Below are 25,839 nucleotides of genomic sequence, written 5' to 3'. Positions count from 1 at the left end.
ACACTAGCGTCCTTGGGTCCATGGTGCACGTCCTCACGAGGAGTGACCTAAGAGAGGCAGTGTGGGGAGCTGAGCCATTAGTGAGCTCACTCTACTAAGCTTATCAAAGAGAAGATTAAGAGGTGACTTGATCAGTCTATACATACCTACAGGGGGAGAAGACATCTAATAATATAGAGCTCATTCATTTAGCGGGCACCTTTCTTTGAAGCATCGACTGCTGGCCACTCTCAGAGACGGGATATGGGACCAGATGGATAACTGGTCTGATCCAATACAGAAATTCCTAGCACACATTCTTGTGATCCACTGCATCTTATAGATACAGCAAAAGCAGAAAAGTCCTCCTGATGACAGCATACCTTGTTATAAAGGACTGTTTGGAGACCGTGGCTGCAGGAGGGCAACTTTATTTGTTTCACATCTTGCTGTTTCTCCAACGGGCCAGCAGCACTGTTGGCGTTAGTCTTATTTTGAGAATCGGAGAATTTACTGAAATGTTTGCCTGGAACAAGGAGAAAAAGGTTTTGTTTAGAACTGCCTGGATACCTTAGGCCTGGTCTACACTGGGGGCGGGGGGATTGATCTAAGATACGCAACTTCAGCTATGAGAATAGTGTAGCTGAAGTTGACATTTCTTAGATCGAATTAAAATTACTTACTTCGCTCCTCGCGGCACAGGATCGACGGCCTCGGCTCCCCCGTCGACTTTGCTTCCGCATCTCACCGCGGTGGAGTTCCGGAGTAGATGGGAGAGCGATCAGGGATTGATTTATCATGTGTACACTACATGCAATAAATCGATCCCCAATAGAGCGATCGCTACCAGCCGATGCAGCGGGTAGTATAGACGTACCCTTAGGCTAGGTCTACACTGGGGGGGGGGGGTCGACCTAAGATACGCAACTTCAGCTACGCGAATAGCGTAGCTGAAGACGGCGTACCTTAGGTCGATTTACCTGGCCGTGAGGACGGCGGCGAGTCAACCGCTGCTGCTCTCCTGTCGGCTTTGCTTCCACGTCTCGATGTCGTGGAGTTCCGAAGTCGACGGCAAAGCGATCAGGGATCGATTTTATCGCGTCTACACTAGACGCGATAAATCGATCCCCGATAGATCAATCACTACCCGCCGGATCCGGCGGGTAGTGTAGACGTACCCTTAGTGTGTGAAGCCTCCCTATGCAGGAATAAGCCATGTAGGGGAGTAGAAAGTCTGGAAAGATGCATTTGCAAAATTTCCTCCTTTCTGTTTGGCAGTGGGATTTGTCCTCACATAGAAGTAGCTGGTGATTTGGCCAGATCCTCAGATACACACAGATCGCTGAGAATCCACTGGAGGGAAGGGGTGTCCAAGCAGAAGGCCCTTGCTTCCACACTGTCACACAACCCTTTCCTGCACAGCCCCTGCAGGCTGTAATCCACACAAATTACCAAATTTTGTTTGGCTTGCTTGTGTTTGGCCAAGAGGGGATAGAATCTAATGGAGCATGGTTCCTACCCAAGCCCTGATCTCTCCTGCCCCTGCTGCAGTGCTGGAATCCTGCAGGGCCCCACAGACGAGCTTTGGGACTTAAGGGAAAGTGGCTGTAAAAGAATATATCAGATTTAAATAGTAGTTTTAGAAATACCCATTACAGTTTCATACACTCCATAGCTGTGAATGTGATTTCAGTGAGAACTTTCAGAGCGGAAGGATGGTCCAGGGGCTAGGGCACTAACCTTGTCTCTGCTCTGTCCCAGACTCTCTGTGTGACCATGGTCAAGTAACTTAGTCTTTCTGTGCCTCAGTTCCCGTCTACAAAATGGAAACAGTCACTAGCTTATGAGGCAATCAGATGCTACAGTGATGGGGGCCATACAACTACCTAAGATGTCCAGTTACTGTAAGACTGATTCTGCCCAGGGGGAGGTCAAATCTCATGATGGGGAGTAGGCCACAGGGAATATAGCTCTTGCTGTGAATGCATGATGAACACAAGAGACTTCTATTTACATTTAAAAAAAAGAACAAACAAAACCTTATCTTTACAACTCTGAGTCAGGCCTGCTTCCATTCTACATTCAAATGGGAGCTGCCTTCCCCATATACCAGGATGCATTTTCAACATTTCAGCTTCCTCGGTCACTGATTCTCATTTTTCAAGACTATGATCTCCAAGGGGATCGTAGCGCTGTTTTCTTGGGGTTCGAGAATTTTTCATTTAAAAATGATGGCACGTCTGTGTCACTCCAGTTTATTCTGATGTAACTCTGTTGGATGTAAAACTGCAGTAATATACTGGTGAATTAAGGCCAACATTGCTAATCTTTCTGGCTGTGAAGAGAAGCTCCAGAATATAAATTGTTTCAATAATTGGATGTATTGATTTTTAATGTATATTATTGCACAAATCTACAGACAGCAAATATTTATAATCGGGGTAAAAATCATATTCCCACCATCTTTAATTAGTCCCTATGTACTTTTTGGGACAACAACCAACTTTTGGAAGACTTTTGATCATGCATACAATAGTTTTGCAAATTCATGGGGACACCTGTACATCTATTAAATATTCAGGCTCAGAACCTTCCCCACGAAGTCATTCACGGAGGGAATTCTCTGAATGCAGATCTACCCTTGCCTTTCCAGAAGAGAGGGGAGCTTGCTGCTACCATCATTTGATCCCTGCAAAAGCTTCTATACGCTTTGTTGAAGGAACTCCATGGAGTCTGGTGGGAGGGCAGGAGAGGAGAGGTTACTGGTTGCACTCCATGGCACCTCTCTTTGTAGATCCCCTAGACTTCCCTGCAGAAATATGGGAGGCAATGCATGCAGCTGGAACTGTGCAAACAAAGACCCTACTACTGAAAACACTTACACCTTTGCTTAACTTTACACACTGTGAGACGTCCTACAGGTTTCAATGGACTTATGCTTGGACTTTTCCCATAGTTAGAACCAGTTAAAACTGGGAATGAAAAAACAAAGGATTAATTCAAATGCATGTTATTTTTCAGGTGTACAATAAAACCTGCATGTTTAGCATGAACAGTGCTGTGCCTATACATAAGGGGGCATTATTCCAAGTTGAAGCAATGTACAACCACATTTCATATTCAGCAGAAGCCAGATTCATTCCTCAAGGTAATGCATTACAGTTTATGAAAGGTTTTGTCTAGCTACAAAATTTTGAGAAAAAACTCTCAGAATACATTTCATTCTAGAAGTTATCATTGATTTCATTTTTTATTACAAATGCATTTGCAAATCTGCTACAATGATGCCATTTTGTAACAAACTGTGGCCTCAATTGTGCTAGTGACATTGTGGCAGAGGAAGGGTCCACTTTTGCACAGTAACTTGCAGGATAGAACCATGTGTGTGTGATATGATTGCTTTTCTTATGTCAGTCTCTTAGGGCTGGTCCACACTAAGCCCCCAGTTTGAACTAAGATACGCAACTTCAGCTACGTGACTAACGTAGCTGAAGTCAAAGTATCTTAGTTCGAACTTAAAGGTACTTACCGCGGGTTCACATGCGGCAGGCAGGCTCCCTCGTCGACTCCGCCTACTCCTCTCACGGAGCGGGATTATCGGCATCGACGGCGAGCACTTCCGGGATCGATTTATCGCGTCTAGACAAGACGTGATAAATCGATCTCAGAAGATCAATTGCTTGCCGCCGAACCAGCGGGTAAGTATAGACATACCCTTAGAGAAAGTGGGGATTAAAATGGTGCGTAGCAAAATAAAACAGTGACCACATTAGGCGTCTTCACTGAAGCAATTTATAGCTAACATGAGCCTCATTCTGGCTGACTAATACAAACTGAGTCATATTGTTAATGGTTATGACAACTAGGTTTAATCACCATGGTTAAATGGAATGCAAACCTTTTCAAACTTCAAACTTCTATTGATGATACCTAAAATCATCAATAGAAGTTGCAGATGCTCAAATTATCTCTGGGTCGGACCCAGTGTGTGCAGAATTGTATCTGCTTGTACCAGTACTTCACCTTCTTCTTCTTCTTCTTCTTCTTCACAAAACCAATTGGTAATATATAAATACACATGTAACTTTTCTTGGTTTCCAGGCAAGATTGGAACAGCTGTTGAAAATTTCTCCTGTGTGATTTACAACATTTCCTTCATGAATTGCGCTTGGAAGGCCGGCAGGAATGCTCCAGAAGATACCCAATATTTTCTTTTCTTTCAATACTCAAAGTAAAGAGTTTTCATTGGCTCACGGAAGTTTTGAATTCACATTTGACAGATGACATTTCTCATGTTTAATTGAAACATTTTGGTATACGCAGGGAAGAAGATGAACAAGAATGTCCAGATTACATAAGAGATGCACTTGGAAGACCTATCGCATGCAGTTTTCAAAATGTGACAGACATTAAAAAGAGAGTTTACTTCCTGGTGAATGGGTCGAGCAACGAATCGGAGATTCAGTTTTATGATGAGTACATCACACTATATGAAATAGGTAAGGAAAAAGTTTCTTTCTGTTTAATTTCCATTTTTACTACAAGTAGAGAGTGAACCATTCTTCACTGGGAGAAGGGCCTGCATTTGTTTCAGAGCTGTGCTCCAGAACATAAGCTTTTATCTTTCTTTTTAAAAAAACCTGTTTCTAGCCCTTATGGTTGCAAAGATATAATTCCAAATGTGAACTGATTCTTTATCAAAAGCTGATTCTTTAGCTAATGTAATAATGATTATTTTATTCTAGAAAAACTCACTCCTCCATTAAATATCACAGTAATCTGTTCTGAAGACCAAGCAGAGTGTATAGTGCGATGGAAACAGCCCCAGCTAAGCCATGTGAAATCAGATGCAGATCTGTGCTTTGAGTATCAAATTGACATTCGAAATAAGAAAACTAACGTAAGTGTAACTTTTCGAATGACTCTCACTACAAATATATATTTTCTGTTTATCAATCTATAATATATACACAAACATAAACCTCTCCTACACTAAAGTCACCTCTCCTTCCTCATCTGTCATGCAGTCCTTTTTAGATCCAGCCATTCCTGCATGCTACATAGTTTATTGCCTCATTTGCTAACCATGTCCCCATAACTGTCTTTCAGCACCTGCAACTGTCTGTGCCCACTCTCTTAACTACTTTTGTTTCTCACCAGCATTACACTTGCTCTTCCATCATTGCTAACCCTATCACAGCGATTACTTTTCTGAACTCAGATCCAACAGCATGCATCCACAGAAACAGTGGAGAGAACTAGACACTACAATTTGCTGTCCACTGGAACAGGTGAAAACCCCAGATTACAATGCCATTCATTATCCTGGGATCTGAAAACAGCTTCTGAAAGCTTTTATCCCTAAGAGTGCAGGTCACTAGATGATTTAAATTAGTGAATCAATCATCCCCACCTCCAAATATGTCTTTGTGCAATGACAACCCGTACAATATTATAGGCAAGGCTGATAGCACCACCTATTATTAAGGTTGCCCGACACTTCCCGGTCTAAGACCTTGTTTTTGGTTACTTATAACTTTGCCAAACTTTAACTATTTGGGCTGAATTTTTCCATAGCAGGTATTAGCCAAAATAGTTCAGAACAAGACTAGAGAAAAATACAGTTTTTCAATATTAAAAGAATTCTAGCAATCTTTTCTTTGGAAACTCCAGGCCACCATTATTTGGACCAGGGACTTGACATTTGGCAGGGGGTGTCCTTTGTGTCAGGATGTGCCTTTTACCATCCCTGTGAAAATCTGCCCAGATTTGACCAGGGAGAAGCCTTTGAAAAATCACAGTTTGTACTTGCACAGTAGAGACTTGCTAAATTCTGGAATCACTGAGCATATCTGAGCCTCTCACAGCTCCTAATTTTGACTAGGCTGTGCATGTGTGCCATCCCCACAGAGCTGCTGAGCATGCTCAAGCGCAGGGCTATGAGGTTATGGCTGCTCCCGACTGCTCCAGGCAGGGTGGGACTGGACATTGGAACTGAGAGCTGGGCATCTGCCTTTCCTGTGCTCTCAGTGCACCCCTGCTGGTGCCCTGCCAATGTGGAGGAGGAAGAGGCCATCTGATTCAAATGCAGAGGCCACAAGAGCCCAACCTAAGGCATTGTAGGGGAGGCCTGGGGGAGTAGATTGGGACAAGGACCCTGCAGGGAGGAGACTGGGACTTGCTGTGCAAGGAGAGTCGGTCTCAGAGTCAGAGAGGAAACAGGTGGGGGGAAGAAAGAGAATAGGTGGGGGGAACTGAGACTGGATGAAAGGACACTGGGACTAGGAACCAATGGGGCAGAGAGAAGGAGGTTGTGGGCGGAGGAGAGACAAATCTGACAATGAGTTGGAGTGCAGGGTGAGAACTGGGACTGGCTGTGCAAAGAGACTGGGACAAGGAACCATGGGAGGTAAGAGTGGATGAGAAGCACAGGAATGAAGAATGGAACTGGGAACCATCAGGGATGGGGAATGTGAGTGTGTGGGTGACTAGAGGCTGCAGGGAGAGACAGACAGATCAGGGAGTCAGGAAAGGACCTGGGAATGGTTGGGCAAGGAGAAGACTGGGTCTGGGAGCAGGGCAGAAAACTAGGACTGGGTGTGGGGGAGTCTTGGAGTAGGAGTCTGGATGGGTGAGATTAGGACCTACTAGGCAAGGAGCCTGGGATTGGGATCACAAGCCTGAAGAGTGGAGACTGGGACTGACTAGGTGAGGAGAATGGGACTGGGATAAGTAGCCAGTGTTGGGGTCTGCAGGACTTGCATAGGTTAGAGGGGGAAGGGCAGAATGGGTCATGTTTGTGGGGAATGGGCAGAAGAGTCTTTGTCCACTAAAGAACACTCACCTCCAGAGCCTACAATGAAACTCAAGATCCCAGAGTCTCCATATTCTTCTGCCATCAGCAACTGTCTGTGAAACTCACTGGTAAAGTGTCCCATCCCCTTCTAGTGCTGGTCTAGTAGTGATCAATAATTTAAGACTGTATCATAATGCATACTACAAAGGGGCCAAATTAAGTTTGCACAGGCACTTCAATTCTTGTGCTACCTAAATTTTGAGTGTTTGACTTTGTAAACATAAAGTTCTTTTAACACAGGTGTTTTGTGTGTAATTTCATATATGGCATTTGGCAGGGGGTGTCCTTTGTGTCAGGGATGTTCCTATGTGTTTATGCATTTCTATTATAAAGGCCGTGGTATAGACAACCTTTGACATTTTCAGTGCTTCACTCTGCACATTTAACATTCTTTTAAAGTAGCTTTTTGTATGGACTATACTTTTATTCCACTTGAGATCAATTGATCGTAAGAGTTTGTTCCAGGAGATAGGAATTTGCGCTAATTAACCAACCTTTTAATGCCTTCTGTATTCCACTGGTGTGATGCTAACTGTGCACTGGGTTACTACAACTAGCTGGGACTTGGAGAGAGGTGAAATCAAGGCTGTGATGTGACATTCATAAGCCCAAATTCAGCCCTGGGAAAAGAGGGTATAGCTCTCATTGATTCTGATGGGAATAGCTCAGGATTGAAGTTGATCAATGGGGTTTGCATCTCTATTAAACAGTAAAGCAAGTGGGTAAAAACTAAACAGTTCACTTAGGGAACTTAGATTGAAAGAGGGAAATCAAAGATGCCTGAAGGTAATCATTTAAATATAAAGGGCTCAGGGCTTCTCTACATTACAGACACTACAGCGGCACAGCTATGGAGCTGCAGTAGTGAAGACACTTCCTACAGCAACTGATGGGGATTTTCCATCACTGTAGTTGTCACCCCTCTGAGAGGTGGAGGCTAGCTTGACAGAAGAATTCTTCCATCAGCCTAGCCCGGTCTACACCAGAGATTAGGTCGAACTAACTACAGAACTTGGGAGTGTACTTTTTCACACACTGAGCGATATAGAAGATCAATCTAATTTTTCAGTGTAGACCAGCCTTCAGTACTTACTGAGGCAAAACTCCCATTGGTTTAAGGACTGGATGTTATATAAAAGGAACTCAGTGCCAGAGCATAAAAGGAAAATATGAACTAGAAGGGCAGAGTATCAGACCAAAGGATAATTATATAAAATTAAGGGAGGAATTTAATCCTGTTGAAAGTGAAATTTAGATCTTCAGCCTACCAGTCCTAGTACAGTGCACAGTAGAGAGGGCCAGTTGCTGTGCTCCAGCACAAAGATGAGCAGATTTAAGTTAAAAGAACAGGAGTACTTGTGGCACCTTAGAGACTAACAAATTTATTAGAGCATAAGCTTTCGTGGGCTACAACCCACTTCTTCAGATGCATATAGAGTGAAACATATATTGAGGAGATATATATACACACACATACAGAGAGCATGAACAGATGGGAGTTGTCTTACCAACTCTGAGAGGCCAATTAAGTAAGAGAAAAAAAAACTTTTGAAGTGATAATCAAGATGGCTCAGTACAGACAGTTTGATAAGAAGCAAGTGTGAAAATACTTACAAGGGGAGATAGATTCAATGTTTGTAATGGCTCAGCCATTCCCAGTCTTTATTTAATCCTGTGTTGATTGTGTCTAGTTTGCATATCAATTCCAGCTCAGCAGTCTCTCGTTGGAGTCTGTTTTTGAAATTTTTCTGTTTTAAGATAGCCACCCGCAGGTCTGTCATTGAATGGCCAGACAGGTTAAAGTGTTCTCCCACTGGTTTTTGAGTATTATGATTCCTGATGTCAGATTTGTGTCCATTAATTCTTTTGCGTAGAGACTGTCCGGTTTGGCCAATGTACATGGCAGAGGGGCATTGCTGGCACATGATGGCATATATCACATTGGTAGATGTGCAGGTGAATGAGCCCCTGATGGTATGGCTGATGTGATTAGGCCCTATGATGATGTCACTTGAATAGATATGTGGACAGAGTTGGCATCGGGCTTTGTTACAAGGATAGGTTCCTGGGTCAGTGTTTTTGTTCAGTGATGTGTGGTTGCTGGTGAGTATTTGCTTTAGGTTGGGGGGTTGTCTGTAAGCGAGGACAGGTCTGTCTCCCAAGATCTGTGAGAGTAAAGGATCATCTTTCAGGATAGGTTGTAGATCTCTGATGATGCGCTGGAGAGGTTTTAGTTGGGGGCTGAAGGTGACAGCTAGTGGTGTTCTGTTATTTTCTTTGTTGGCCCTGTCTTGTAGGAGGTGATTTCTGGGTACTCGTCTGGCTCTGTCAATCTGTTTTTTCACTTCAGCAGGTGGGTATTGTAGTTTTAAGAATGCTTGATAGAGATCTTGTAGGTGCTTGTCTCTATCTGAGGGATTGGAGCAAATGCGGTTATATCTTAGAGCTGAGCCATTACAAACATTGAATCTATCTCCCCTTGTAAGTATTTTCACACTTGCTTCTTATCAAACTGTCTGTACTGAGCCATCTTGATTATCACTTCAAAAGTTTTTTTTCTCTTACTTAATTGGCCTCTCAGAGTTGGTAAGACAACTCCCATCTGTTCATGCTCTCTGTATGTGTGTGTATATATATCTCCTCAATATATGTTTCACTCTATATGCATCCGAAGAAGTGGGTTGTAGCCCACGAAAGCTTATGCTCTAATAAATTTGTTAGTCTCTAAGGTGCCACAAGTACTCCTGTTCTTTTTGCGGATACAGACTAACACGGCTGCTACTCTGAAACCTGTCAGATTTAAGTTACTTTATCTTTGAAATAATGAAATAAAATGACCACATGATGGCAGCCTAGAATCCTAAATGAGAGAGCTTTTGTTATGCTATGCTTCAGCATGACTGTTTCTAAGTACTGTCTGATTTTAACTGTTTCCTTGTAAAGAGAGACCCAGATTAAAACCTTAGATCCAGTCATCCTCCAACTTTAGGGAGGTTTGGATCTGTCTCTGAACTTTGCAGCTTGGGCCCATCTCCATTTCTTGGGTCTCCTTGAAGACTGCATTCTTTCTCTCGGGCAACATCTTGCCAGTCTCTGGCAACCTTCCTCTTTCCACAATGCAATGGCCTCTGGCAGCATCCCTCACTTTCCTAAGAGTTAGCTGGTCTGCCTGGACCCTGTTAGGTCAACACTCCCACTCTGCTTCTCCTTCCTCCATTCCCCCACCCACCCACGCAGAACATATTTCAAAGACCCTTCCTTGAAGTCAGTGCTGAAACAGCATCATTAAGTCAAGGTATCCTCATCCACTTCTAGGAAAAAGCAAAAACTACAACCTAATCTTCAAAGTCCTTACTTCTAAGACTGCAATGGTGGACCATTGTATCCCAGTGTCCCTAAAATCAGAGAGCTTCCTCTATGCCAGCATGGACTCACATCAGCACCTCTCAAGTCTCTTTTATGACCTTCCACACCAGTAGGTCAGTGGATTCCACCGGCGCCAGAAATGGGAGGGCCATTCCCCCCCAACACACACACCTTTTAAAAAAGAATCATAAGCACAGAATTTCTTTTTCACCGCAGAATAATAGATTCTGCTGGGGAGGCGCTGCAATTACACCTTTTGCCCCCCAGGAGTTGCTGTGGCACCAGAAGAGAGGGCAGCTGGCTCACCACCAGAGCAGCCAGTCGTGAAGAGGAAGGGGGCACTTTGGTCTTGGCCCCTTTACTTCTACAAAGATTCCAGCACCCTTGGACTCCACCCATTGGCTTTTCCTTCCACCAATGTTAGAGCCTTTTTCTCCCTTGCTCTCTCTACCAGGTTAGAAAGCCAGTACCTTGTTCCCTCAATATTAGCAGTTAAATCTGAATTACATTTATAGGTTTGTGGGGGGAACAAGCTCCCTGGACTCCCCCTGAGTCCCACTGTCCCATCATTTACCCCCTCTTCTCCCCATTTGGCAGCCTTTGGGCAATCTCTCTGCAGCCTCATGTTCTTATGCCTACCACCCACAAGCTGAAGTTTGGCTCCTGTTCTTCCCTTCCCTTTACAAGAGGGGAAGCTCTGGCTGGAACAAGGATCAGCCTCTCAGGTGGCCCCTAGAGAGTCAGCTCTAAGGGTTCAGTCTCTCAGAATCTATTGCCCTGTCATGGGGTTTACCTTCTACCCTTCTTCCTGGGGCGTATTGCTTTACCATCAGTCAGGGCGGCTTCGGGAGCTGTGCATCTTGCAGCTGTCTCCTCCTCGGCTGGACTCCCTTTGTTGCCAACAGTCCCTGGCTGGAGCAACCTTCTTCCTTTTTACTGTCCCTTCCTGTGGTAGGTTTCCCTCCTTTAAGCTCCTCCCACTCCAGGCTGAACAAGCCTTGCAGGTGTGTCTTGTTAGCATGGAACAGGCACAGAGGAGATAATTAGCCTCTTCCATACCAGGGTGAGGGCATGTCCCTTCACATACCCTACCCCTCAAGATGGGAAAAACATTTGGGGTTGAGTTGTCTCCAACCCTGATCTGTGAAAAGAAATCTGCGTGAGCATGGTCCGTTCCCACCCAGTATCAGAAACTATAAGATTGAATGAGGGTTCGTATCCCTGATGGACTGGACCCAGCATAGGGGCACATGATCAGTGATCAGGGAAAAGGGGCTGTGCAACGGGTAATACCTGAGGGCTTCTACTGCCCATTGGATAGTGAATGCATCCTTTTCAATGATGGAGTACTACTTTTCCCTTGTGAACAGCTTCCTACTTAGGTAAAGGTCCTGGTGTTCTCCCCCTTCAAAGTCTTGTGAAAGGATGGCACTGAGACTGACGTCCTAGGCATCAGGGTGGAATATGAATTCCCCAGAAAAAAAGCAGGGCTGAAGAGCATGGTTCCCTGACATAGTCATGTTTTCAGTTCTCTGAATGCTTTCTTGCACTTCCCATCCCAATGGATTTTCTTAGGGTTGTTGCCTTTTATGAAGTCCATAAGTGGGGCTGCAATTGAGGCTAAGCCGGGGATATACCACTAGTAATATCCTGCCAGGGCAAGAAAATGTCTGACTTGCCTCTTTGTCTGGGGGACAGGACATGCCTACACGTTATCAACCACTAGTTTTGCCAGGCCACCTCCTACGCATTATCCCAGATAGGTCACTTCACTCACAGCCACCTTACATTTTGCCAGGTTGGCTCTAAGTCATACCTCCTATAATGCTTTTAACACTTCCTATAAATGCTGTAAGTGGTCTTCCCAGGTGGTACTGTAGACGATATTGATGATGAATGCCTGTGGTGGGCCTGGCGCCGCACCACACCTTTGTGACAGAGGTGGGATGGGGTGTCGGAACCTTGCCACTCCCAAATTCACGTGCTCGCCTCTCTGTGGGTGGCCCGATGCGGCCTAATGGCCCCTCTCCACACAATCACCTGTTGGGCAGGGTAGTGTTCCCTAACGGCCAGAGTCCATATAAATCTCTCCCCGCATTGGAGCGGTGTGGCCCAATGGCCAGAGTCCATATAACTCTTTCCTCACAGGTGGGGTAGTACAGCCTAGTGGCCTGAATCCACGTAACTCACCCCAAGTGTCAGGGAAGTGTGGCCCAATGGCCCAAGTCCATATAACTCCCCACTTGCAGGCGGGGTAGTACAGCCTAGTGGCCAGAGTCCACAAACTCGCCCCAAGTGTTAGGGTAGTGTGGCCCAATGGCCCGAGTCCACATAACTCCCCCCCTCACTGGCGGGGTAGTACAGCCTAGTGGCCAGAGTCCATGTAAGTCACCCCAAGTGTCAGGGCAGTGTGGCCAAATGGCCAGGGTCCATATAAATCATTCCCAGCGTTGGAGCAGTGCGACCCAATGGCCAGCATCTATATAATCACCCCCATCAGACAGGGTAGCATGGCCTAGCAGCCAGAGTCCATATGATTCCCATGGTGTGGGGGGTGGGGTTGTAGGGGGACCCGGACCCGCCCTCTCCACTGGGTCCCGACCCAGGGCCCTGGTAGTGGCAAGTTCCCCTTGCCACCAGCTCGGCAGGGATCCACCCGAAAGACACCGAGTGTCTGTGCGGCTCTAATGCCGTTTTCCTCTAAAGTTCCCCTGGGTCTGTCAAACCAGACAGAATTGATCAGTTTGGCAAAGCAGCTCCATCTGCTGTGCACCTAGGCAGAGTACATGTGTCTATGAAAACATAGTTTGCTCCTGAAGTCTTTTCCTCTGTGCATCACTACATGTCCGGGGAGAACTCACTCAGACCATGCTTACAGAAGAAAGAACAAAAGGTAAGCAAGAGTAGCCACATATGGAACCCAAGGAACCAGCCTCAGCCTCCTCTTTCTTTGTGATGTCACAGTTAAACAGGACAAGGGGGAGGGAGACTTTAATTCAGCACCAGCATCATGCAATTGCTTAGCTAAGGAAGGAAGAAAGGAAGAAGATTTAAGTTTCCTTTCTTTTTTAACCTAAAATGCAAGAAGCCCAAACTTTTGAATAGAAACCAAACTCAGGCGAGTTATTGGAGCAGACTCGCCAGGTTTGCCAGTCATTAATTACAACCAAGGACATCTGTATGTGATAGGAGGAAACGTATTGCATAATATTGGAATCTTAGATATAGTAAATTCTATTTGCACCTTCTTCTGAACCAAGCTAGCAAGTAAATAATCAAAAAGGAAAAGAAAGAAAGAAATCGGGTATTACAGGGTAGCAAAACAAATAATAAAATAATAAACTTTTCTTTGTCTTACAGGCCAATCCCAAGGAAAGCAGCAGTGAGCTTCCTACAGTAACTATTCTCTTCTCATACTAATATATGGTCTTGTCCTGGCTTAGCATTTAGTCTACTGCAGTGTAAAATATTGTTACTAGTGCCTAAATAGTTTTGGTGTCAATATAACACTCAAGTAGCTGTCACTGTGGTCACTGGAGGGGTCATACTGAGATTGCTCAATCAGGGCCAACTGCAAAGAATGGGGCAGACGATCCCCAAAACAGTTGGTTTATTCTTCTAATTAGGTTCACCAAATTAGACAAAGCAGCTTCTGTAATACCTTACTGGTTATCAAGAAGCTAAAATAGAGTTCCCCTTAAGCAATCCAGCCTTTGGCTCCTACCCAGACAGCCAAGTCTGTCAAATATGGTGAGGATTACTTAAAATCTTATTCGCCATATATAAAGTTCTACCAATTCCAAGAGATTGGACACATTAACCACCAGGTCAATGAATATTTCAGATTTTACACAAGTACATGCTTACAGCCAATTCTTATTAGCTAATTTAAGATTTATTTAAAAAGTAAAGAAAAAGTTACTTTGGTTAAAAGATCATTATACATATAGATATGAATAAAGTTCTTAGGTCAGTTTCATAGCAGAAATGGTGAGCTGCTGATTTGCAAAAAGTCCTTCCAGAATCAGTTTAATAGGTTATAGTCCAATAGCCAGTCCATGTATAGAGTTTGTTCAAATTCTTCCATAAGAATTTGCAGGGACAGTCCAGGGTACCTGGAGATCTCAGTCTTGCAGCTTGAACTTCCCCGACAAAGTTTAAGCAGATCTGAGATGAAAAGGATCAGGCCTTAGAGTTCTTTTATAGTTCGCTAGCAGGCTATGACACAGCAGGCATTCCTTGGATGAAGAATAGGTAATATACATTGTTGCTTTGAAGTAAATCTCTATTTCCTAGGCACACACTGGTAACTAGCTGCATTCATTAGCATAAGGTAATTAACCATTCAAGTAGTTCATAGGTAGTTTACTACAAATTTCAAAGAGAAATAAAGGTAATGGTATTATTACACCCCAAGTTTCATCTAAATGTTAATATTCCTTTTTCATCCTTGAATCAATAGAATATAACAACAGACAGGAACAGATGTTTAGCATCCACAAGCTAATCTGGTCACATTTTTAACATCTAACAAGATCTAGGTAAACACAGACAAATACACTCAGTAGCTTCTTCTAATTCTCTAACAATACAGGTTTACATTTCAAAGAATTTAGTCTACTTTAACATGGCTTTGATAACTATCTACAAGGAATGGCCCTGTTTACCATGGACATACTTGTCTAATATGTCCTTAAGGTTGAATTTGGGTCACTTAGCCTGCTCATTGCTTAACCCTCACTGACTCAATGTCACAGTAGCATACTACAAAGTATCTTTATGTTTCAGTTTTCTTAACTATATCATTGTAACGGGGCGAGACTCACCCCTGCGGCGCCTCCTGTTGGTTGTCCTGGGAATTAGCTCTTTTGACCCAGAGTGCCCTCTGCAGGGTGGTGCCTCACTGCCCCTGGCCCCTGTGTCCCTCCCAGACCCAGTGCTCCTTGTCAGTACACCCGCTCTCTAGGTCTCCCCCGACCCAGTATCCCCACCTCACTTCAGTCTTGGGCTACTGCCAGTCACCATCTAGCCCCCGTTCTCTGGTGCGGACTGCAGTGTAAAAGCCACTCATCACAGGCAAAGGGGGGTTGGACCGGCTGCCTCTGCCTACCCTGGGTTGCACCCTTGCACCCTAGTACCTTTCCGGCCTTTGACAAGGCTGCAACCTGGGGTTTTTCTGGGCGGGAGCTCCCCAGCTTCCTTGCCCTATTCCCCAGCCCTGCTCCCCTCAGGTACTCTGTTCAGCTTCCCAGCAGCCAGGCCCTTCTCCTTCTAGAGACAGAGAGAGACTGACTGTGCTCCTGGCCCACTGCCCTCCTATAAGGGCCAGCTGAGCCCTGATTGGGGCGTGGCCACAGTTGAGCCTGCTTCCCCAATCAGCCTGGGAACTGCTTGCTCCCAGCCACAGCCACAGCCCTCTCCTGGGCTGTTTTAAGCCCTTTAAGGCCAGAGCGGGTGACCACCCCGCTACATACACCCCTCCTCAAAACCCCCACCCTTGGTGGAAGGGGAACCTCTTGGCCTGGGCTCCCCAAAGTTGGCCCTCCAGGCGCCCCTCCGGTCCCGCATGCTTCCTCTTCCAGGCCTCCCAGCTTCGGGCCATCTCCCGGGCCTGTGCCTCGGCCTTCCGATGGGCCAGCTCCGCCTCTTTGAGCTGCACCCTCAGATCAGGGTCCCCCAGGCCCTCTTCCTTCAGGGTCTGGGTCCATTTTATCTCTTGTTCCTGGACCACTTGGGCCTTAGCCTCATGCTGGGCCCTCTCAGTCTGGGTTTCTGTACTGGTGACCTGCCTGGCGATGGTCTGAGTCCCGACCTCCTTCGGGGTCTCCTCCATCCCGGTTACTGCCTTCTCCAGCTTTGGTCCTTCCAGGCCCACCGGCACCTCCTCTGGCCACCTCTCAGGTCCCCTGAGGGGTCAGTGCCTCCGAAGATGGCCCAGTATCCAGCAGCTCCAGCAGGCGCCCCGCCTCCGTGCTGCCCGGGGCTTCTCGTGGTCCATTTGGGGTTCGGTCCCTTTGCCGGGACTGACGTGGACCTTTCGCGTCAGGCCTGGGCATGTCCACTGCATATGGCCCTGTTGCCCACAGGCCCAACAGATCTGCAGCTGCCCGGCTTCCCTCACCCGGCGGACTTTCCTAGGGACCTGTCCTTGTCCCTGTTTGGGCTGCGGCGCCCTGCTTCCACCCCAATAGAGACAGTCCCGTCTTAAATGCCCACGCCTGGCACAGGCATAACATGTCTTCTGTTCCACACCAGGCCTCCTGGCCCTGGCACTGGGCTCCTCCCCCGGCCCTAGGTAGTCCCTCCTGAACTGCCTACAGAGGAGCTTTATCAGGGCCCGATGATCCTCTGCCAGCTGGGCAACTGTCCATGGAGGGCCCATTGCACCTCCCACAGTCCATTCTGGGTCTCCCGGCCCCCCTGCAGGTTGTCAGCCCCCTTCCACCAGGGCGCTGACCTCGGGGCCCACCCAGGGACAACACCCGGGGTCTCCCCATAGAAAACTCCAGTGTATCCAGGATCCATCATCCCCTGTTCCTTTAAGTCCTCGGGCAATAGTCCCACTGTCCTTCCCGTGCCCCTTGTATCGGGGGCAGCCCACCTATGCCCGCATTCTTCACCACTGTGTAACAGGGCAGGACTCACCGCTGCGGCGCCTACTACTGGTTGTCCTGGGAATTAGCTCTTTTGTCCCGGAGCGCCCTCTGCAGACTGGTGCCTCACTGCCACTAGCCCCCATGTCCCTCCCAGACCTGGAGTCCCTTGTCCTTGGGCGCTGCCCCCTGGCAGTATACCCGGTCTTCGGGTCTCCCCACCCAGGGAAACCCCCACCCACTATCCCCACTTCACCTCAGTCTTGGGCTACTGCCAGTCACCATCTAGCCCACGCTCACTGGGGCAGACTGTAGTGTAAAAGCCACTCATCACAGGCAAGGGGGGTTTGGACCGGCTGCCTCTGCCTACCCTGGGCTGCACCCTTGCAACTTAGTACCTTTCTGGCCTTTGACATGGCCACAGCCTGGGCTTTTCCAGGTGGGAGCTCCCCAGCTTCCTTGCCCTATTCCCCAGCCCTGCTCCCCTCAGGTACTCTGTTCAGCTTCCAGCAGCCAGGCCCTTCTCCCTCTAGAGACAGAGAGAGATTGACTCTTCTCCTGGCCCACTGCCCTCTTATAAGGGCCAGCTGAGCCCTGATTGGGGTGTGGCCACAGCTGAACCTGCTTCCCCAATCAGCCTTGGAACTGCTTGCTCCCAGCCACAGCCCTCTCCTGGGCGGTTTTAAGCCCTTTAAGGCCGGAGCGGGTGACCACCCTGCTACAATCATATTCCAAACTGTTAGGTCAGAATCAAAGATATATGTAATCTGGATGGACCCCTAAAAAATTTTATATGGAGGGGCAGACCCCTTTGGAAATCTTAGACATAGTCTGCAGACCCACAGGTTGAAAACAACTGTTCTATGGTAATGACAACCTTTCACGGACCCCATAGACATAATCTTCAGACCCCAAGGCAGGGCCGGCTCTAGGCACCAGCAAAACAAGCTGGTGCTTGGAGCGGCACATTTTTAGGGGCGGCATGGCCGGCGCCAGAATGCCGCCCCTAAAAATGTGCCCCGGCCGCCCTAGCTCACCTCCGCTGCCGCTCATGCGCTGCTACTCGCCCTCCCTCCCAGGCTCTCAAGCCTGGGAGGGAGGGGGAGAAGCGGCACCCGCGCCGCGGCCACTCGGAGTCTCCCCCTCCCTCCCAGGCTCTCAAACCTGGGAGGGAGGGGGAGATCCCGAGCGGCCACGGCGCGCAAAACAGCCGTTTTCGCACCGCTGCTCCCCCTCCCTCCCAGGCTCTCAAACCTGGGAGGGAGGGGGAGATCCTGAGCGGACGCGGCGCGCGAAACAGTTGTTTCGCGCGCCGCTGCTCTCCCTCCCAGGCTTGAGAGCCTGGGGGGAGGAGGCGGGGCTGGGGATTTGGGGAAGGGGCGGAGTTGAGGCGGGGCCGGGGGTGGGGGTAATTAAAAAACGGGGGGGGAGGCCAAAATTGTTTTTGCTTTGGGCGGCAAAAATCCTAGAGCCGGCCCTGCCCCAAGGGGTCCACGGACCACAGATTGAAAATCACTGCCCTAGCACATCAGGTAATTCATTCAAAGATAGAACATCATCTAACTTTCCACACACCTTTCAAAACTTTCCATTTTCTATTGGTTTCACACACACACTGATACAAATAAAATAAATTCTGTCTCTATCATAATTTGATGTCATTTTGCAAAAGGTGGGAAACAAATTTTATTTCATTCTTTGCAATACTTTCCCATGTATAGTGGCAAACAAATAACAACAAAAAACCCAACACCAAAAGCTTAGGACAGTTTAAATTGGACAAAAAAACCTTCAAGCTGTCTAGGAACCTCAGTATCTTATTGAGTGGGGTTCCAATATATGCCAAGATATTCGTTTTAACAGGAGTCTGACCTGTGTACTTCACCTCAATCCAGAAAGCCATCCAAGAGTTAGCAGAACCATATCTTAAAGGAACTAAATCTTAGTAACATAAAGTAGTGTAGGTCTTTATGATATATACATATGAGCAATTGGATGGACTCAAACACAGTAATGTCTAGCAGAGACTGTGAATAGCATTGGGAGGTGTAGCAGGGCAGTCACCCCGCTCTGGTTAGAAAGGGGTTATAAGCAGCCAAGGGAGGCTGCTTAGGTAGTCAGCCACAGGTGTGGTTGCACCCAATTAGGGCACAGCTGGCCCTGATAAAGGGGCAGGCTGAGCAAGTGGGAGAAGAGACTCTTGCTCCATCAGGGGAGCAGAGCGGACCAGGCTGCCTGGGCGAGCAAGCAGGGTACCTGAGGCAGAGCAGGGCTGGGGAAGGGCAGGCAGAGCTGAGGAGCTCTGGTCTGGTGAGTCCCCAGGCTGAGGCCTTGCTAAAGGCCAGGGGAGCTACTAGGGCTGCAAGGAGGCAGCTGGAGCTAGAAAGGCAGCAGGTCCAACCCTTGCCAGTGCTGAGTGGCCTTACAGACTGCAGTTTGCCCCTGAGAGAAGGGGCTAGATGACGAACGGCAGTAGCCACTGAGGCAAGGTGGGTATAAAGGGTTGGGATTCCCCTGGGAGGGGAGGCCCAGAGTGTGGCGGCACTGCTGTGGGGCCGCACCCCAAGGTAAGGGGCACTGGGGTCCGGGAGGGACGTGGGGTCTGAAGTGCTACTGGGGTGGGGGAGGGGTCACAGGAAGCAGGTACCGACAGGGAGACACTGGCCAGCAGGAGGCACTCCGAGGCTGGAATTGAGCTAATTCCTGGACGATCAGCAGGAGGCGCCGTGCCAGTAAGTTGGCGCTCTGTTACAGATGGCACAGAGAATTTACGCCTTGCATCACTAAGCCTAATGGTGTTGTGATAAAATAAACAGATATGAATTTTTCTATAGTTCACCTTCCTTTTCTCCCTTTGCTTAGGAGACATAAAAGCAAGGAAGGAAACTAGGAAATCTTCTTAAAGCACAAGAATTTAAGTGAAAGGTTACAACACTGAAGACTTAAATGCAGAAAAATCTTCCAAACAGAAAAATGCTATGGTGGGATGGTGTACTGTGTTTTGCATGTTGCATATTTTTTGGAAAAATTCTGGCATTTAATCATTGTGACAGGATCCCCGGGATACAACCTGGAACTGGGGTACCGCTGTGCACTCTTAATTCTCCAGCTGCAGCTGTCTCTCACAATGCTTTGCTAATGACAAGCAGCAAACCCCTCCAGACACTCAGCACAACAGCGTGTAGCGCCCCACACCCAGCTAGATTGCATGAATGCTCCCAGAGCCACTCATAAACCACAGAGAAAGGCACCAGCCAATTCTCCCCAGCCTTACACCCCAGAGTTGTACTGTCTTGCCCTGGTCAGAAGCCTGACCAGTGTAGGTTTATTACCCAGTCTGCCCCTCCCTCAATGTGGAGAGGACAACGCACCAGCCTTTGTAAAGTGAGCACTTTCCCAAGCACTTCAAGCAAAATTCACCTTTTTAGGTAAAGTATAAAACAGATTTATTAAAGAGAAAGAGAAGATTTTAAGTGATTATAAGTGGTAGGCATAAAAGGCCAGAGATAGTTACCAAAGAAAATAAAAGATAAATGCACAATCTAAATCTTAAACCTTAATACACTAAGCAGTATTTAGATCAAGCAATTTTCTCACCCACTGGATGTTACAGTTCTTAATACACATACTTCTCCCTGAAGCCTGGACCAGATGAAGCCTTCATCTTCTCAGCATTCTTGTTGCTCCCAGCATAGGTGGGGGAGGAGAAAGGCAAGGGCATGCTGCCACTGTTCCCTATTTTATATCCTCAGTCCATGTGCCTAAAAGACACTTGCCCAAACACGTCCTGGTGGACTTTACTGAGTCACTGGGTTGAGCAATCCCCCTGGTGTGGCCTTGTGCAACTGAGTCATAGAGTTGAGCTGTCCCCACTGTGTGGTGCTCTGGCAGCTGTCATTGAATTGTAAATCCCTTGATTATAAGTCCCCGGTTGATTAATGGTCATTGAACACCCTCCTGGGCAGGAGTCCTTTGTATGTCACTAGCAAATTTACAGCATATTTCAGTAACCCTACAGCAAAATCTCATAACTTCATACACACTGGTGATATACATATTTGGACAGAACAAGGGGTTTCAGCAGATCATGACCTTTCATATGATATCTTATATGGCATGCTTTGTATGAAATATCACAACTACATATGAATGATGAATATGGGGGTTTCAGGGTGCCATTTTGAGGTACAGTGTGTCACAACCATATTCTGTTTCCATAAGCAGGCACAAATATATCTTTGTAAAGCTGGGATCAACAAATGAAAACTTGCATGTTATTAACATCTACATATACAATGAAGACAAGTACTTAGTCTATTCTGTGTTTGTACAGTGTCTAGCACAATGGGGCTGCATTCTTTGCTGGCCCTTAGGCACTACCATAATACATGTTGTTATTATTATTACTACTACTAAATTGCATTGTTTTTAGGTAAAAGGAACAAGCTACACATTTCAGAATTACAATGTGAAAAAAAAGTACACCTTGCAAATCAGAGCAAAGGGAGGTGCTTGTCGCATAAGCCAGAATTGGGGGGAATGGAGTGAGCCCATTGAGTTTGGTAAGGATGTTGAGTATTTCTTTTTATTTAATTTTCCCTCGGTAATTACCTGTCTGTTTTACTTTCTGTCTCACCTTCACAGACACAAACAAATCTTAATTCTATTCAAATATTTTATTTCTTCCTGCTCAGAAGGAAGTAAGGGAGATTATTATGTACCTTTTAATACTTGGGAAGCACTCAAATACTATGGTAATGAATGCCAGAAAGAGTTAAGACTGAAACAGCAATAAGTGCTCAGCTACCATGGTTATGAGTGTGGCAGTCATGGTAAGCCAAAGAGTACGTGGGGCTGGTTCTACCGCATTCATATAATGTGGGACTGGTTTCAAACTGCAGCGCCCTCCTTTCCCATAGCAACCAATGCTAGTTGTGTTTGCCATTTAAAAGGAGGGGCTGCGGTTTTGGAGTGGATGTGCACACACACACACACACGCCCCTGCCCCCCCCATGTGGCTATTCTCTGGGATGATCCCTTTTAGACAAGCGCAAACAGCCCAGCATGCCCGGGGTCTAATGTGTCTGGGATCACCAAAGAGAGGCTATTAATGTTCCCTTACAAAACTTCCTCTATTTCAACCAGGTGACCATGAATGATTTCACTCTCCTGAGGCTGACACAGAAAGATAAAGACCGAATGTTGCATGAATTGGACCAAAACCCAGGACCATTCGCTGCTATGCTTTGTGCTGCAATGATTCCAGACCACTTGCTACTGGCTTGGCGTGGTAAAGTGTCCTACCGTGGAGGACGAAATAAGGCAGCCCTCCCCAGAAACCTTCTGCAAAGGCTTTCAGAGTACCTCCAGGAGAGCTTCATGGAGATGTCCCTGGAGGATTCCCACTCCATCCCCAGACACGTTAACAGACTTTTCCATTAGCTGTACTGGCCGCAAATGCATCCCAATTGTTCAGGGCAAATCAAACATTAAACACAATTGCTTTAACCCATGTAGCATCGTTACAAATGTGCACTCACCAGAGGTGCCTTCTCCACTTTCAGGGTTCGGGAACCATAGGCCCTAGGAAGGTATTGGCTCCAGGGTGAGGAAAACGTCCTGGCTGCCAGGGAGAATGGATTCTCCACTTGCCTGCTGCACATTCTTCTCCTCTTCCTCATCCACAAAATCCTCATCCATGTTGTGTGAGGCTGCCACCTTGCAGGTGTCCCCAGAGTGGTGGGGTACTGGTAGGGTCCCCCCCTAGAATGGCATGCAGCTGATCATAGAAGCGGCATGTCTGGGGCTCTGACCCAGAGTGACTCTTTGCCTCCTTTGTCTTTTGGTAGGATTGCCTGAGCTCCTTAATTTTAATGCGGCACTGCGGTTTGTCCCTGGTGTAGCCTCTCTTCACCATGCCCTGTGCGATTTTGGGATATATACAGGGCCGTCCCTAGCCATTTTGGTGCCCTACGCAGCAACTCTGCGGGGGGTGGGGAGAGGGGGTGGAATGGCCCCAGGCCTCCGTGGGGGGGGGGCAGGAGCAGGCTTGGGGGGCAGGGGGGTGATAATGTTGCAGACCTCTTCATTAGTGACGTGGTCAAAGTAGGAGATGCCCAGGATTTTACAGAAGTATCTCATCTCTACTACCTGTATTTTCTGTTCAAGTTCTGACGTAAGGGTCCATGTTTCGCACGCATACAGAAAAATGGAGATGACCAATGCATGCAGCAGTTTCAGTTTGGATTCCAGAGAGATGTTCTTATTCCTCCAAATTGGCTTTAGCTTTGCCACTGCTGCTGCTGTTTGCGCAGTTCTTGCCACAATTTCTGCCTTGGATCCTTCATCAGTGATGATTGCCCCCAAATACTTGAACTGTTTCACTGTCCCCAGCTCTTGTCCACTGACAGTGATAGGTGAGCTGATCCCATCACGTTTGTTTGTCATCAGCTTGGTTTTATCTGCACTGATTTCCATGCCATATTTTGCAGAGGTTTCATCCAATCATTTCACAAGGTTGGCAAGTTCATCTTTGCTGCCTGCCAGGCCGTCAATGTCACCAGCGAACCAAAGATTTGAGATTGATCGCCCCCCAATTCTGACTGTGGATATGTGATCTTCTAGAGCATCAGTCATTATGTGCTCCAAGTAGATGTTGAACAGTGTGGGCAAAAGAAGGCAGCCTTGCTAGATTCCAACAGTGGTACGAAATCAGTCTCTTATTATGCCATTGACAAGAACTGCATGGCTGGCCTTGGCCCTACAGTTGTTTAATGGTAAGAATAAGCTTACAACCAATATTGTACTTCATGGTTGCCCAGAGAGCTTTGAGCCATACTCTGTCAAATGCCTTCTTGAAGTCAACAAAGACATGGTAGATGTCCTGCTGGTGTTGTAAGTACTTCTCACACAGAACATGAAGGTTGAAAATCTGTTCTTTGGTACTTCTTCCAGCACGAAAGCCAGCCTGTTCTTCAGCGATGATACTCGCTGCTTGTGGCTTCAATCTGTTCAATATGACTTTCAACATCACTTTGCTGGGATGGCTAATTAAGCTTATAGTTCGGTAATTTTGACACAATTGCAGGTTGCCTTTCTTTGGCAGAGTGATGATTAGTGACTGTGTCCACGTGGAGGGCCACTCACTGGTCTGCCAGATCTTGTTGCAGATCTTGGTGAGTACATCTATTACTATTTCTCCTCCGAATTTCATCAATTTGGCTGGGATGTTGTCAATACCTGTAGCCTTTCTGTTCTTGAGTGATTTCACAGCTGTCTCCACTACTTCACGTAGTATTGGAACGTCGTCCTCCTCTGTTGAATCTGGGCTGTCTAAGACACTAGGATCGCCATTTCTCAGGTGGTTGAATAGATCAGATCAGTAGTTTGTCGGCCTATTGATGATGTCCCTTTCTTCTGTAAGACTGTTCCCTTCTTTGTCTTGAATTGCGTTAGTTTTGGTCCATCTTTCCTTCGTCAGATCTTTTACAACCTGGAAGGCTCATTTGCTATTTTTATTATTGATACACTCTTCAATTTTAGAGCATTGTTTTACAATCCATATCTCCTTGGCCACCTTCATTCCTTTCTTGATCTTTCTGCCAATCGCTCTGTATTTATCAACTCCCTTGTTGCTGTTCTTGTCTCTCTTAAGTTCTCTTCTAATGTCACACATTTGTAGTATTTCATTTGTAACCCATGGTTTAGTCTTCTTACGATGTTTCCCAGGGATGTCCATTGCTGCCTCATTCATTACAGCATTGAAATTGTTGGTCATTGTTTCTACATCTTCCTCTAGAGCAAGCAGTGGAGCAAATTGTCCGCCAATCAGTGCTTGGAATGACTCTGCAATGTTTTGGTCTCTGAGTCTTGCTAAGTCAAACTCGGTTCTGGTGAACTTTGGCCTGATGATTTTCCTTAGTCGCAGCCAAAAATTTAGCATCACAAGGTTGTGATCACTTCCAATATCAGCACTGGGGAAGCTCCTTGCTTTCCTTCTGTTAATCCCAGAATGAAATCAGTTTTGCACCATCATGTAGTCGATCTGGCTGTGATGTAGACCATTAGGTTCATGCCACATTGATCATCTGGCTGCTTTATGTGCTCCTAATGTGTTTGCAAGAACCAGATTGTTATAGCTGGCAAACTCCAAAAGTCTTTATCCTCTCTCATTGATTACCGCATTACCGAAAGGGCCGCAATAATCTCGCCAATTTGTCTGTGCGTCAGTACCCACCATAGGCACCAACTTCCCCTCTGCCCCAGGGGTGCTCGACGCCTCCCCCCCCACCCCTCACCTTGCCCCAATTCCACCACCTTCCCCCAAGTCCCCACCCCTGCCCCACCTCTTTACCAACTCCTCCCCATAGCGCACCACGTCCCCACTCCACCCCCTTCCTTCCAGAAAGCACTAAGCACCACCAAACAGCTGTTAGGCAGTGGGCAGAAAGCGCTGGGAGGAATCCAGGAGGGGGTGAGGGTGGGTGGAGCTTAGCTGCCAGTGGGTGTGGAGCACCTGATAATTTTTCCCCGTGGGTGCTCCAGCCCTGCAGCACCCATGGAGTCGGCACCTATGGTACCCACTTTAGCATTCCAATCTCCCTGTACAATCAGGATATCTTTCTTGTGTCAATGATGTCTTGGAGCTGATTGTAAAAATCTTCAATTTGCTCATTGTCATAGTCTGTTGTAGGGCTGTAGACTTGTACCACTGTGATATTAAATGGTGCTGCCTTTAGACAGATGGAAATAAGCCTGCTGGACATTAGGCGGCATCCTAATACTGAATTCTTGATATCTTTATGCACAAGAAATCCTATGCCGTTGACATGTTTGTCCTCTCCACTGTAATAGAGTACATGGCCTTCTTCTGTTAGTACCTCTCCAAAGTTTTTCCATCTGACCTCAGAGATTCCTAGGAGGTGCCGGGTGTATTGTTCCATTTCATAATAAGTTTTTTCAACTTCCATATTTGTCTCAATATCCTTACATTCCATGTGGCTCTGGTGATGTTATCTCTTCCATGGATTGTCTTTGTTAGGGTTA

General features: G+C 46.8%; 1 protein-coding gene across 1 annotated transcript in view; it reads left to right on the top strand.

Moving 5' to 3' along the window:
• LOC135883866 (granulocyte-macrophage colony-stimulating factor receptor subunit alpha-like) overlaps positions 1-22,295 on the top strand; it is a 36,335-nt gene extending 14,040 nt beyond the window's left edge. Inside the window, exons 5-11 of the mRNA XM_065411135.1 lie at positions 3,001-3,127; positions 4,081-4,210; positions 4,303-4,478; positions 4,725-4,879; positions 13,562-13,597; positions 21,227-21,356; positions 21,940-22,295. Coding sequence (XP_065267207.1) covers positions 3,001-3,127; positions 4,081-4,210; positions 4,303-4,478; positions 4,725-4,879; positions 13,562-13,597; positions 21,227-21,356; positions 21,940-21,953 — 768 coding nt within the window. The 3' untranslated portion in view covers positions 21,954-22,295. The remainder of the gene's footprint in view (positions 1-3,000; positions 3,128-4,080; positions 4,211-4,302; positions 4,479-4,724; positions 4,880-13,561; positions 13,598-21,226; positions 21,357-21,939) is intronic.
• The last annotated feature ends 3,544 nt before the right edge of the window (positions 22,296-25,839 follow it).

This window comes from Emys orbicularis, chromosome 1, assembly GCF_028017835.1.
Source record: "Emys orbicularis isolate rEmyOrb1 chromosome 1, rEmyOrb1.hap1, whole genome shotgun sequence".
Classification (NCBI taxonomy): Eukaryota; Metazoa; Chordata; order Testudines; family Emydidae; genus Emys; species Emys orbicularis.
This window is presented reverse-complemented; position numbering and strand designations above follow the sequence as displayed.